The following is a 15,583-nucleotide window of genomic DNA, read 5'->3' as shown; positions in this document are numbered from 1 at the left end:
CCCTTGATGGAGACAAGTCATTTGGAAGTTCTGTGGAAATATACCTTATACATATTAATGATTAATTATCTTAATCATTATATGTAAATTAAAAAGTGTGAGAGAAATAGATTCTTTTTCATTTGGGGTTGTAAATGGAGACCTTTTTTTATTTCCAGTTCAGTCTTATCATATTTGACGTAGTGAACACTCACTGGATTTTTTAGTTTAAAAAATCAGAGCAACCAGGTATTTGTTTTAGATTTTGCCATATTGGAGATGAAATTATTTCATACTTTAAAGTCCAGATCTTTAGTTACCTTTGTTTTATATAGTGCAGTTAATTGTGAAAGCCTACTTTAAAAAGTTTTGTTGAAAAAAATACTATTGAGGCTATAAAAAGTAATAAAAAAAAACTCATTAGAAAATAGTCAGTTCTGATTTGTGTTCCAATTACTGTGTCTTCCATAAACCACAAAAAGTGACAAAGATGGTGTCTGAAAAAGAAGAAAAAAAGGATATTTCACATTTTTCTTCAAACGCCACAAACTTAGATGGGCTCCATTTAAAAATCAATAACAGACATACCATATCAGGATTGATATTTTCCTGCTTTAAATACAGGTTGTTTAAATTGTGAATTTTGTAACATCAATTAATCAATTTTATCCATTTAAAAAAAAAAATTGATAAGATAGTTTTGGCACCTAATTCAGAATCAGTTCGAAACTCTAAATTGAAGTTGATTAGAAACAAAAAGAAAATTCTATGATAGAATTGAACTGAAACCAAAATTGTTAATGCCAGAAACATGAAACTCAAATTGTGATGAAGCGATTCAAGGAACAAGAATGGCATCGGAAATATAGTGAGCATTTTGGAATTCAGTTTTATTGCTTCTGGAAAAACAAAGGCATTAAATATGAAAAGAAACAATTTTCCATACTCCATGGTTTCATTTACCATACTTATTCAAACCTGCAAAAACAAAATAACCTATTACATAATTTTTTATAACTTTTTAAAACTGTGTATCACCCTTATACTTATAGATAAAAGTCAAGAGAAATATACAGCATTCACATAACTGTTTTGTAGATAGTATGTGAAGTTTCAGAGTACCACATTTACTGACTGTCTCTTAATATTTATGTATGACATGCAAGTGCCAGATAATTACAATATGGCCATACAGGACTTCCAATTGGATGATAAAGCAACAGAACCAAACTAAGGGCTGAGAGTTTCAGCTAAAGTACACAGTGACACACCAGGGCAGCATATTCGCCAATCACTCCAGGTGATTATCTGGACAAAGGTTTTACGTGTAAATTAATCATTTGAATTCATTGTAAGTTGAGTAGAGGTGTCAGCTATGGGAGTGTAGTGTGAATAGTGGAGCTCTCAGCTGGAGATGAAGTGATAATGATGGTGAAGATTCATCAGCAGTGAATTTTCCTGCTGAGTGCAGGAAATTGTTCTCCACCTTAGGTGTTCAGCTAACCCTGTGGTGTAAAAATAAGCTTTTTTTTATTTTAATAATGAATCATTTTCAGTTACATTCTAAATTTTCTTCTCTCAAGTTACTAGATATTAAAGACAATTTATTTTGCTTCAATTATGAAAATGTACAATGATTATGCAAGATTTTGTCGCCTGTTATTTTTGTAGGCTTTAGCTACACAGATTATGTCCAAAATATTTTCGCTTAAGATAGTGTGGCTTTCATCACACAACCAAACACTTCACTCTCTAGAATGTAGGGAAATAGATTGTAGTATCAAGAAAATGTGGACATTTAATTTCCTTCTGGATATTTTATTTAAACTATTTTCTTTAGCAGAGAAGTTTAGATCTATAGATATTTTTGATTTGTGTGTTCATTCTGATTGCATTTATTAGTTTATGTCATAATACAATATCAATCTTTTTTACTCTTTCCCCTTTTTAATTTTTCTTTTATCTTTGTCACTATGAGAAAAAATTAAGTGCTCCACTGACTCTAATATTAAGCCATATAATAAAGTAACAATGTGAGTCTCTTTTAAAAGGAGAAATAAAAAAAAATCTGTCTTACCTGAGGCTGCAATCGTGAAAGCTCCATGAAGAAGCATTTGGTAAATGTTTGGAAAACATTTTTAACACGCTCATTCCTTTCAGTCTGTTTAAGAACAGTCCTGCCAAAAGTGGGGGAAAAAAACAACACATAACCAAAATATTCAGCATGAAACAAAGAAATATACTATTGTTAAATAACAACTTAAATTCAAATTAAATCCACTGCACTTACCTGAAGATGTCATTTACAACCAGGAATACTGAACAATGCTGAGCACAAGCTTTAGGCTAAAACACACAAAAGGGCAAACTTTACAAGCTATGGCCATACATGTTAAAATGCATCAACAATATCAGCAGGTTCAGAAAACAATGGCAACAATACATCACTTTTTAACAAGAGCGCTTAACCACCAGGTGACACTGTTGGACCATCTAAATGATTACATTTGAAATCATAGTTTCTCTGTTCTCACTTTCTCCTCATTAAACACTCAGTTTCCCACTCTGTCAAGCCTCCCTAACACTCCCACACACTCATTTTCTCATCTCCTCCTAATCCACACTCATCATGTGTTTCAGATTTAATACATTCTAAAACGCCCCAGTGCAAACATTTAACAGCTGTACCGTGCATGTCGCTGAGTCCCTAATTATCTGGCGCTCAATACGCAACACATATAATACCATGTGGTTCACATGTCATATACCTCCCAGGTTTTACCCCAGCAGAGCCGTACAGTAAGAAGAGATGAATGCATGACCCAGTTGCATTTCTTTTTTTGTTTGTTTGTTTGTTTTTGCTTGATTTACTGGTAGCTGGTGGAAAAGCAGTGATTTGTGATTTAGAACGCATTAATTGTTGGGACTTGATATACTGCAGGTAAAATATATAATGGCTCTATCTCCATACATGAACAAATGAGGAGTAACCTGATTAAACAGAGGGGATAAAACTGCACATAGCATCAGTAACAGAGTTATTAAATGAAATGGACAAAAGACCAGGGTATGAGTCAAATTATAACAGAATTAAACAACAAATAGTTCCACCAAGTGTCCATACAGTGTAATTACAACCACAAAATACTCCAAATCAGTTTTTACCTTATTCTTATAAAACAAGACCAAACTATTGCCCTTTGTATGTCTCTGTTTGTATGCACATCAGAGATTAGTTAGCAAATGACTGGCATAAAATTGTACATCCTCACTTTCATTCATGGATGTGTGTGAAGCATCATGTATCCCAACAGCTGCTTTTTTAGCCTCCTCCTTCATACCTTACGACTATGAAGGAGGTATGACTTCAAGGAGAGTTAATTACAGCACACAACAAACATCCTGGTTTTTTTTTTAGCAGTCTGGGGCAGGAAGTGAGTGTTTATTGTTATTGGGCCCTCTGCCTGGGTCAGAAGGCGGTAGGAAAAGCCAAATTGAGGAATGCGAACGCATTTTTATGTTTCCTATTTTTGACTGTAGTATAAACAAGTTCGAGAAAGGCAGGCAAGTGAGGGGCTTTACAGAGCCCAGACATCTCAGATTTTCTTACTTTTTATTTTTGTTTAGAAGTATCCCACACAGTCATATAAACAGACACATGAAACCTGAACCTCCCTTCTTTTTTAATAAAAACACAATGCCAGATGTAATATTATATTCAAAAGCACGGCATATTTGGCTGATGGACTGAATTAACACAAGGGCACATAAATTTTGAATTAAGAGCATACATGGGATCCTAAGATACTAGCTGAAAAGGAAAAATTCACCTTTCAGGTATCAACAACCGCTTTGTTACTGGTCAGTTGTTTCCATTTGGAGATGCAGAACGAAAACCTACAGTTCAGGCACACTTGAAACTAACTTTATGACAGAACAGTTACTCCCAACTCAAAATGGCAGATTTAATCAGATTTATCTGGCAGGTTTAATTTCTGTATATGTAATAGTAAGCCAAATGAATATGGACTAGTGTGCACTGCCGTCTCTTAATTTGTGAGAAGTATCTCTAAACACAAGGAGTGTGCAGTTCCCCTTGATATATACACAGGTTAAGTGGACCATCACTACTGAATAAAATAAGCAGCACCGCCTCACAAACCTGATTAGTTCAAAACAAAAGGCAGATAAGTTTGTCTTTCCCATTTAAATTTTACTGACATTCCCAACTGCCAAAAAAATGCAATCAGAAAGTGAGGTAAACAAGATGTCAGTAATAACCTTTGTGTGAATAATTTTATGGATGTGTACAGAAATTTGGCAGAGACGAGATACAGAAAGCCTGCTTTGGCAAGATTCAGAATTTGCTTTATCAAATTTCTGTTAGTGTAGTTTCTGTGACAAATTAAATTGGGGTTCCGGCCACCGCAGAAGCTCTCGCGCGTTTTCCAGAGCCGCAGCCCGCTCCCCACCGCAGAAGCTCTGCCGCAGTTTCCAGCACTGCCGCCCGCTAGCCGCCGCAGAAGCTGTCGCGCATTTTCCCCAAATTACATCTCAAACCCGTTGGGCTCTTTAGAGCAGAACAAAGGTCATACATATCCAGTTTGGCGCCAATCGGATGATCCATGTGTGAATTAGAGCCAAACGTATGTATATGGCGAGGGACTGATATTCGCCATTTGGCCACGCCCACACGGTTCAGCCAGCAGTGAGCATTGACAGAGTTTATCATCCGAATCATCTTGATTAGGTCAAGAGAGCCATAAACAGAGCTTTCCAAGGAAAAAAACGGCACTTCCTGTTCCGAGGGGGCGGGGCTTAGATGACGTCATAATATGATGACGTAGGATCGACGGGCAAGCCTCCAGGATCACTCAGGCCAAGTTTGATGCAGCTCGGTCAAAATATGTGGAATGTAGAGGCAAACGTATACGAACGGCGTTGCCGCCATTGAAAACTCTTGGCACTTTAAAGCAAGCGAGACCAACTTCCTATCTGTCATCCAACACAGAATCACCTTGATTAGGTCAAGAGAGCCATAAACAGAGCTTTCCAAGGAAAAAAAGGCACTTCCGGTTCCGAGGGGGCGGGGCTTAGATGACGTCACAATGTGATGACGTAGGATCGACGGGCAAGCCTCCAGGATCACTCAGGCCAAGTTTGATGCAGCTCGGTCAAAATATGTGGAATGTAGAGGCAAACGTATACGAACGGCGTTGCCGCCATTGAAAACTCTTGGCACTTTAAAGCAAGCGAGACCAACTTCCTATCTGTCATCCAACACAGAATCACCTTGATTAGGTCAAGAGAGCCATAGATGAAAGTTTCCAAGGAAAAAAATAGCACTTCCTGTTCTGAGGGGGCGGGGCTTAGATGACGTCATAATCTGATGACATAGAATTTTCAGACATCACACCAGCATCACTCAAGCCAAGTTTGGTGCAGCTCGGTCGAAACATGTGGAATCTAGAAGCAAAAGTATGGCATCGGCGTTACAGGTCACTTCGCCACGCCGCCACGCCCAGCTGCTATCTCAAAGCCGGTCAGGGTTGGAAACCTCAACACACCAACATGTCTTCTGTCTCTGGACACAGGTTCATGTTGATTAGGTCAAAGGGCTAAGAGAGCGACCGTTCACAGTAAAACATGACACTTCCTGTTCTCAGGGGGCGTGGCCTACGTGATGTCATCATTTGACCATATGGTATTGTAGGCCACCTGATGACGATCAATCACTGAAAGTTTGGAGTCTCTGTGACTTTTTGTGTTAGAAATACCAATTTTTCAATTTTCCTGTGTATTACAAAATCGAAGAATTTCATCTGCAGGGCAATGCTGCCCTCTGGTGTCGAATTACTGAAATAATGAAACTATTTCAGTGGCCAGCAGAGGGCAGCATTGCCCTACAAACGACGAACATGTACTGTTTATTATGTAATTACACAGAAGATCTCTCTAATTCATTCTGAGGGGGCGGGGCTTAGATGACGTCATAATATGATGACATAGCATTGTCAGGCATCACAACAGCATCACTGAGGCCAAGTTTGGTGCAGCTCGGTCGAAACATGTGGAATCTAGAAGCAAACGTATGGCATCGGCGTTACAGGTCACTTCGCCACGCCGCCACACCCAGCTGCTTCATCGCAGCCGGTCAGGGCTTGAATCCACAACACACCAACATGTCTTCTGTCTCTGGACACAGTTTCATGTTGATTAGGTCAAAGGGCTAAGATAGCGACCGTTCACAGTAAAACATGACACTTCCTGTTCTCAGGGGGCGTGGCCTACGTAAAAAAATAATTTCACGACAGGGTATTTTAGGACACCCGATGACGATCAATCCCAGAAAGTTTGGTCCCTCTATGTGTTTTTGTATAGGAAATATAAGAGTTTCGTGTTTCATGGCGAGTAGGTGAACTTTGACCCCTGGTAACCCCCCTTCAGCAAGATCATACAGTCACCAATTTGATAACTTTAAATCAGACATGCCTTATGATCAGACTGACCGAGTTTGAAGCCGATCAATCGAAATCCCTAGGAGGAGTTCGATCAAATGCAAAGGCTGTAAACGTCACACTCGAGGTCCAAAATGGACCTTCAATACAAAATGGCCGACTTCCTGTTGGGTTTAGAGCATGGCTCCAAGAGACTTTTTTGTACGTCCTGACAAGATACACATGTGTACCAAGTTTCGTAATTCTAGGATAAAGCATGGCATGGGGCTGTTCATTTAAAATACTCTAGGGGTCGCTATAGAGAAATTAGGCCACGCCCACCAAATTTTGTTATGAATTCCTGTCGGTGGGTGGATAAGGATCCATCCTAGTGAGTTTGGAGCAGCTGGGCCCGAAATTGTGGAATTCAGAGCCAAACGAAATTCGACGGCGTTCGCAACGCCGCCACGCCCACCTGCTTCATCGCAGCCGGTCGGGGTTGGAATCCACAACACACCAACATGTCTTCTGTCTCTGGACACAGTTTCATGTTGATTAGGTCAAAGGGCTAAGATAGCGACCGTTCACAGTAAAACATGACACTTCCTGTTCTCAGGGGGCGTGGCCTAAGTGATGTCATCATTTGACCATAGGGTATTGTAGGGCACCCGATGACGATCAATCACTGAAAGTTTGGTCCCTCTATGTGTTTTTATATAGGAAATATAAGAGTTTCGTGTTTCATGGCGAGTAGGTGAACTTTGACCCCTGCTAACCCCCCTTCAACATGCTCCAAAACTCACCAATTTGATAACTTTAAATCAAACATGCCTTATGATCAGACTGACCGAGTTTGAAGTCGATCAATCGAAATCCCTAGGAGGAGTTCGATCAAATACGAAGGCTGTAAACGTCAAAATCGAGGAAAAAAATGGACGTTCAAGACAAAATGGCTGACTTCCTGTGATAGTTGGCTAATAACATTAAATGTAAGTTCTGAGTCTTTTGGTGAGCTCTACAAGTGTGCCAAATTTCATGTCTCTACGATGAAGTACGTTCATACCATTGTGTTAACAGAAAATTGCTAGTTGCCGCCGTTGAGCAATTTTTTTTGCGATTTTTGCAACAACCTTAAAATTCAAAATTTTTAATTTTTCTAGTTGCGACCGCCAAGTTTGGTGAGTTTTTGAATATGATAAAGCCCCCAAAAAGGCACACGAAGAGGTGGGAAGAATAATAATAATAAACAGTACAGATACAATAGGCCTTCGCAGCGCTTTGCTGCTCGGGCCTAATTACTTCACACTGACCCTAATCTCCCAGTGACTGAAAAGTAAATCTGGAAAACAACTTACATCTAAAACTCAGCCTCTCTTTGGGCAACAAATGGTAAATATAATATCACTGTATCGCAGAGGTGAAGTTCAGTAACGGCAATTCTAAAGTAAAAAAAAAAGAACATATATGAAGCCATATGAAGTGACGAGCACTGAGCCATTGAAGTGATAGTGAGTATAATATCACACAGCCAAATGATGTGAGATGTGGTCTGGAGCTTGCCAAATTATGTGAGAGGCAAGCAGAACAAAAGCCAAATAGATCTGACAGGCAGAGCGCTCGATAATGACCCAGCCCAAAAAATACAATGGAACATTCCTAAGATCCTCACTTATTAAAATTGTTGAGTTTCAGTTTACAAAGTGCTTCAAAGGGGAACTGAACACATATGGATGTGTGCAACGGTTTCTCTTGTGAGACTCTTTAATTTGAGGCAGATGAGACACTATGTACCAAAAAACTAATTTAACAGGAGCAGCATGTTTATCAGAAGCTTATCAAAGGGATCAAGTGTTATCAAATCAGGCAGCAGAGAAAATAACAAAAATGCTACAGCACAAAAGAAAAGAAATTTCTCTTCGACTCATTGATAGGCAAATCATAAGTTATAACAATTCAACAGTTTCACTTTTTTTTCCCCCTAGTACTTTTCTATTACATTATATTAAATTCATTTTTGTAAAAAAGACCTATCTGTCAGCTGGCAACCAGAACAGACATCCCATCTAATTTACCAGCCAATGTTGGCTCGCAACATCTGTGTTACTTTATAAGAAGAAGAAAGTTTAAAAGGCATAATATTTGACAGAACAGTTTCTCAAAAACAGAACAGTTTCTCAAAAACTACTCCTAAATTTGGATATTTTTTTCTATGCTACATGAATCAAAATCCATCCATCCATCCATCCATCCATCCATCCATCCATCTTCTTCCGCTTATCCGAGGTCGGGTCGCGGGGGTAGCAGCTTCAGAAGGGAGGCCCAGACTTCCCTCTCCCCGGCCACTTCCTCAAGCTCTTCCGGGGGAATCCCGAGGTGTTCCCAGGCCAGCCGAGAGACATAGTCCCTCCAGCGTGTCCTGGGTCTTCCCCGGGGCCTCCTCTCGGTGGGACGTGCCCGGAACACCTCACCAGGGAGGCGTCCAGGAGGCATCCTGTGCCCGAGCCACCTCAACTGGCTCCTCTCGATGTGATGGAGAAGCGGCTCTACTCTGAGTCCCTCCCGGATGACTGAGCTTCTCACCCTATCTCTAAGGGAGAGCCCAGCCACCCTACGGAGAAAACCCATTTCGGCCGCGATCTCGTTCTTTCGGTCATGACCCAAAGCTCATGACCATAGATGAGGGTGGGAACGTAGATCGACCGGTAAATTGAGAGCTTCGCTTTATGGCTCAGCTCTCTCTTCACCACGACGGACCGGTACAACGCCCGCTTGACAGCAGACGCTGCGCCAATCCGCCTGTCGATCTCCCACTCCCTTCTTCCCCCATTCGTGAACAAGATCCCAAGATACTTGAACTCCTCCACCTGGGGCAGGACACCCCCCCTTGACCCGGAGAAGGCACTCTACCCTTTTCCGGCTCAAGACCATGGCCTCGGATTTGGAGGCACTGATCCCCATCCCGGCCGCTTCACACTCGTCTGCGAACCTCTCCAGCGAGAGCTGCAGATCATGACCTGATGAGGCCAGTAGGACCACATCGTCTGCAAAAAGCAGAGATGAGATCCTAAGGCCACCAAATCGGATCCCCTCAACACCTTGGCTGCGCCTAGAAATTCTGTCCATGAAAGTGAATAACAGAATCGGTGACAAAGGGCAGCCCTGGCGGAGTCCAACTCTCACCGGAAACGAGCCCGACTTACTGCCGGCAATGCGGACCAGGCTCTGACACCGGTCATACAGGGACCTGACAGCCCGTATCAAAGGGCCCGGTACCCCATACTCCCGGAGAACCCCCCACAGGGCTCCCCGAGGGACACGGTCGAACGCCTTCTCCAAGTCCACAAAACACATGTAGACTGGTTGGGCGAACTCCCATGCACCCTCCAGGACCCTGCCGAGGGTGTAGAGCTGGTCCAGTGTTCCACGACCAGGACGAAAACCACACTGCTCTTCCTGAATCCGAGGTTCGACTATCCTATGAATCAAAATCCAAATAACAATAAATAAATATAATACATTTAATCATCTGTATAAATGTGTTTATTTATAAGGTTTTTTATGGCACTGGTGACTTTAATTCATTAACAGCTGGACAGAAGGAAAGGCAGAGAGAGGAAAAAACACAGCTGGGGTCAGGACTCAAACCCAGGATCAACTGTGTGGACTATGTAGTCTCTGTACATGGTGTGCTTCCTTTACCACTGAACCATGTGACACCCTGTGTATCATTTTTGCAGCAGTTGGAATAATAATTGCTTTTCTGTTCAAACCAGTAAAATAAAAATATATATATTTTATTCACTCGAGTGCGTCTAACATCTAAAACACCTTTATATTAATTTAAAAAATGTAAAACACAATAAGTTTGTTAAATTTATACCATTTTGTTGACACCCTAAAACATAGGGACAAAATCTGTTTAAAAGCATTAATTTTGAATTCTGTCTCTTTAATATCCCACCTCACTAATGACTCAATCTGTTCCGCTTGGTCAAACACAGTAGCTCATACAATAGTGCTTCGACAGTTGTCATGTCCCAATGTCAGATGTGGACAGTCAGACATGTTTCTATAATCATGAAAAGAGGACCCACCAGTAATGACTTCGACACTTGCTCCTCCACCTTGCTTGGTGTTGATCCTGCTGTAGTAGCAGACTCCAACAGATTGAGCACAGCTTCCTCCAGGCTGGGTAAGCTCTGATACCACAGAGAAACAACTGCCTGCTCGTCCAGTACCAGGTCGCATCTGGAAATATTTGAAGGGTTGTATTTTTTTTTTTTTTATTTCATAATTTTGCACTATTTCGATACTAGCACATATGCTGATAGTAACTTGGTCTTTTTTTGGCATTTTCAGGAGAATTGAAGCAGGCAGTGCAAGAACCACTAAAATATCTTGCAGCTGAAAGTGAGGAGTAGGAAAAACCTTACTCAGACGTGATGTCAGCGACGGGTAGACGGCTACCATTAGCGTTTCCCTGCAGTTATTTCAGTCAAAGGGGGAAAAGCCACCTATTAGGTAGGAGGGTGTTCTAACTTTTTTCCTCATGAACAGAGTTAACAGTTATTGTTTAAGTAAAATTATATCCCTTTCATCTCCAAATTGGACGTCAATATATTAAGATGTACTAATAAAGACTTGAAAATTGTATTCAGTTTTATTCCACAACTGTAAGATTTTACAGCATTTCCAAAAACCTCTCAACTTTTCTAGTAATCAAGACTTTACATCCTTTTTAGAACTGTGACATGAAATAATCCTTAGTAAGTACAACATTGCACACTACTGAGTCACTTAGCATATTTTTCTCAAATATGGCAGCACAAGCTAAAAATGCAGTAGAAACATTTTCTGTACCTTGAGTAGGCAGAGTGTAGAGCATCAAGGAAGTTTTCACTCAGACCTTCTCTGATGCAAGTCATCCGCTGTTGCAGCAAAGCACCAATGAGAGGAGATGCTTCAGGACATGTGATGAGAGGCACACAAGCCTCTGACGCAGTCCAAATACTGCCACATGAACACCTATGTGAAGTTTGAGAAATGTTAAAGAAAGTTATATTACTGTGGAGACAGAACAATAGGAGGTGAAGATTAGAGTTAATGTTTGCTGATCTTTTCTGCATAGATTTGTTTTTCATTTAAAGTCAACTCCTTCATAGTTCCCCTAAAAAGCACAGACACAGTTGTAATGTCCTTAACAGAACTTTTTATTGCACATATTTATAGTGTTTATTTCTTTGTTTTTCGTAAATAAAGTACTGTACATTAAAGAGGCACACATTAGATCCTAACCTTAAGATTCAGACAACAAGAACAGAACAAGCTAAAAATAAAAAAGAATAATTGATAATTGTACCTTTTTGAACTCAAATGATGTCAAATTCATTTACTAACCATTATAAAAATCACATAAATTTGGGAAACATTTAAGTGTGGGATGCACTACTGCTGTGTGTAACTGATTAACAGATACTTGAACTCTTTTTGTATTTATTTCATTTATGTATTTTTTTGTTTTATTGATCAAATTTCTTGCAATTTCAGTCAACAGAACAGAAACCAATCTATCACGAGTACAGCTTGAAGTTTGAATGTGAATTATATTTACCCCTTATTTGTGCTGCTCACAGAACACCGACTATTCCCAATGCTTTCCTGTATTCTTGTCACCATCTGAAATGCAAGAAATCAAAATGAAATGCAAGTATGCTTTTAAACAGAAGCTGTAGAAACAAAATACCTTTTTCAGCACTTTAAGATGGTATTCTTTGGTTGGCACTCCTAAATGCTTCATCAGTCCCACGGCTGCACCATCTTCTTCATCTGTAGCCAGATGACACAGGACTTTCTGTGGTGGAGTAGAAGAAACAATATGCAGCAGAGGTTTGGCACTTCATGAATGCAACAAAATCATTTTTATCAAAACCAAAAGTTTCAATACAGAAAATCTAATTAGTTACTGGAAATTCAGATGACTACGTCAGCATCACATCATTTGAAACACATGAGTGGAGAAAAGGTATTCCAATAATTGAGTATGAATATATGGGCAGCATAGGAGTAGAAGTAGAAACGAGCATTCTTTGTAACAGACCCTTGCAGTTTTACAAGGGGGCCTCATAATAATTTGATACACAAGAATAATGAGCCCAACCCATAATCAGCTGTGAACAATGTTGGTTGAAATGAAGCAAAGCAATCCACTCAAAGTATATGGTAAGAACATAAACCGGACAATGCCAACTTTATTAATATAGCTTTTTTTAAAAAAGCTGCACAGCAATGATGTTGAAGCAAATCTGTGGGAAATACAATAACTTCATAGAATTTAAAACAGAATAAAACTAAAAGTTGTAATGTAGCAAAAGAAAATAATTTAAAAAAATACAGGAAACAAATGTAAAAATAAAATTATGTTAATCTCCAACCGAGTCACAGGACTCAGAGAGAAGCATAATTTTAAAAGCGTCTTAGAAATTTCTAAGGACTTAGAAGTTATTCTATTCGAAGGCAAGCCATTTACCAAAATAGAAGAACCACCTGAATACCTGTGCCTTTTAGATTAGATCTTATAACATCTAAAAACACCTTAGAGTGGTTTCCAAAGATGGGGTCTGCACCCCAGCCAAAAGTGAAGGGTCTTGAGATAATCTCAAGAGATCAAATTTAAATTAGGGATAATTGCTAATTGCATATGTCATTGCAAAATTAGATAATCACAAAAGTCATTGCAGGATATAGGCAGTATAATTGTTGTTAAGGTCAGCTGTTTACTCATTATACCTCTCACTGGATTCAAAGCAGTGTTTAAATGCTTTATATATAACTTTGTGGTTGTGTTGTGCTTGTAGGGGTGTGTGTGTGTGCGTAACCCAAGAATACCAAATCAAAAGCTTGTTCAAGCCTTTGAAACAACCCTTTTAATTTACCCACAAGAAATTGACTTATTAATACAAGCTGAATACCTAAAACCTGACATCTTGACTACACAGCAAAACCAAGGCATATGGCTCACTAAGAAGTGAAAAAATACAAACTGCTTTGAAACATCAAGATAAAAGACAAAAGAAATAAGAAGAGAAAGACATTGTGAGATGTTGAATATGTATAAAAAGAAGAGAGTAGTGAAACTTAAATCTGAGGAAAAGTAGAACTGCAGAGCTGTTGGTGCAGTCCTGTGGTTTCTTTGGCCTGGCTGTGCAGCACGCTAGGATGCTTACCCTCCACATAGTCTCACAAAACCACCCCAATCACTACCATCTGAGAGCCCTTAAACCCAGCACATATAGTACGTACAAAACCAATCACAGTCAACCCACAGTTAGTAAGGAGGCACAGTGGGGACGAGGAATGAGAAGTAAGGACGGTTTGGTTAGAATAAGTATCAGAGACTGAAAGTCACTGTGATGTCTGCATTATGAACAGGGGGGAAAGTGTGTGGTTACCAGAGGAATGGGATAAAGAACAGAAAGATAGATGGGTGGCAAATACTTTAGGTCAAAAGCCATCTTTCTCACACAGAAAAAAACAACTTGAATTGGCTTTGGGGACAAGTTACTGCCATAGAAATGATCCCCCATAAATCTAAAATTAAAACAGAGGATGTAAGAAAAAAGGCATGAGGCAAAGACTCGGGTTGCTTTGGATGGGTGTCTGTTAACAATTACAACACCATGATTGAAAAACCAATGACAGACTTAAGTATAGCCTCAGTTGGTCAAAACAGCAGAGACAAAAAAGGGGAGATGAAATCCGCTGGAAGAGCACAAATAAAGAATTTGGATCTCTAAAAGCACTGATTTAGAACCAACCCAACCTCAAACTTGGTGTAATAAATCTGTATGCCCATCCAGTATTTGTACAACACCCACTAACAATCGAGGGACTATATAGAGTTAGCCCACAAAAAAAATGTTAAATGTTAGTTACTTTTATAAAAAAAAAGAGATTTTAAAAAATCCAGCCCTCTGGTATATTTCTTTTTATGCACAGTTAACACACTTTCCCTTTCAAAAGTCTTCATTCCAAAGCAACATGTTCACATTTTGACCAACACACCCACAAAATTCAATGGACTTTACATGACATACCAAAACAATATGAGTGTTATTAAAGCTAAAAGCAAAGACTTTATTTTTTTAGACTTTAATACCATTATAATTTAAATTTAGGAACCACTCAATTTAATGTCAAGTTTGGGTCAGAGTGTTAATGCTGTCCAGAAATGCTTAAAAATGATGATTCCAAACTTATGTGAGTTATCTCAGTTTCCACAAGCCAAATTGTTTATGTTTACATATACTTTACTCCAATTATAATACTGTACTGTCATGTTTTGGCTATTGTACTACATATTGAGCATAAGTGATATTGTGCTACAGTTTTATTTCAGATATTTTACTGGTCAAATACTGATAAAGTAATGCCTACCACTATAGTTAAAGTTATTAATTGGTAATCCAATTCCTACTCTACTTATTACTAAACCCGTATTGAAGTACTTTAAACAACATTGAATCGAATTGATATTGATTTGAACTGCGACCCAAAGAATTGAAAATTGAATTGAATTGTGAGATTTTTAACAATACCCAGCCTTAGTCCTTACAGTTTATTGTAAGCTCAGCAAAAAGTATTGAGGATGGATTTTAGTTAATTATTACAAAATCTCTGTAAACACACAGAACCTGTTTAAATGTGCATTACAAAGGAGATAGAAGTGGATAATTTAACAAAAATGTTGTAAGTACACCACTCAGCCACAAATACAAATCACAAAACAAAGTAATATAAAGCATATTTCCAAAAAATGAATAAACTGCAAATATTTTACATTTAGAGACTCCAAAAAATTAAGACCTTGCAGAACTTTTGAAGACAACAACCACGGAGTCATGAGGTTTCTTTATTTTATTTTATTTTTGCACATTCCTTTAGCATTTTTTAAAAGTTTTAGTTAGATAACTGTCCATTCATTAAAATCTATAATTTAATGAAGGTGGGATTTTTTTTTTTACTTTTGCTGTTTACAAAGAAGAAGTGAAAGAAAATCACAAACTAAACAAAGAGGAAGAGAACGAATGAAGGCAATCATCCAGGTGCTTGGAACTGTAAAGTTAATTTTAATCATACAATGACACTTGGAATGAACCTAATATGAAGAG

General features: G+C 39.0%; 1 protein-coding gene across 2 annotated transcripts in view; it reads right to left on the bottom strand.

Moving 5' to 3' along the window:
• fancc (FA complementation group C) overlaps positions 1–15,583 on the bottom strand; it is a 39,732-nt gene that overhangs the window by 11,381 nt on the left and 12,768 nt on the right. For both annotated transcript variants that reach the window (XM_032578659.1, XM_032578660.1), the window contains 6 exons: positions 12,160–12,267; positions 12,028–12,092; positions 11,277–11,441; positions 10,511–10,664; positions 2,270–2,325; positions 2,057–2,156 (listed from right to left, as the gene is read on the bottom strand). In XM_032578659.1, coding sequence (XP_032434550.1) covers positions 2,057–2,156; positions 2,270–2,325; positions 10,511–10,664; positions 11,277–11,441; positions 12,028–12,092; positions 12,160–12,267 — 648 coding nt within the window. The remainder of the gene's footprint in view (positions 1–2,056; positions 2,157–2,269; positions 2,326–10,510; positions 10,665–11,276; positions 11,442–12,027; positions 12,093–12,159; positions 12,268–15,583) is intronic.

This window comes from Xiphophorus hellerii, chromosome 12 (genome assembly GCF_003331165.1).
Source record: "Xiphophorus hellerii strain 12219 chromosome 12, Xiphophorus_hellerii-4.1, whole genome shotgun sequence".
NCBI lineage: Eukaryota > Metazoa > Chordata > Actinopteri > Cyprinodontiformes > Poeciliidae > Xiphophorus > Xiphophorus hellerii.
Note: the sequence above shows the minus strand (reverse complement) of the source record. Positions and strands in the feature narration are given on the sequence as shown.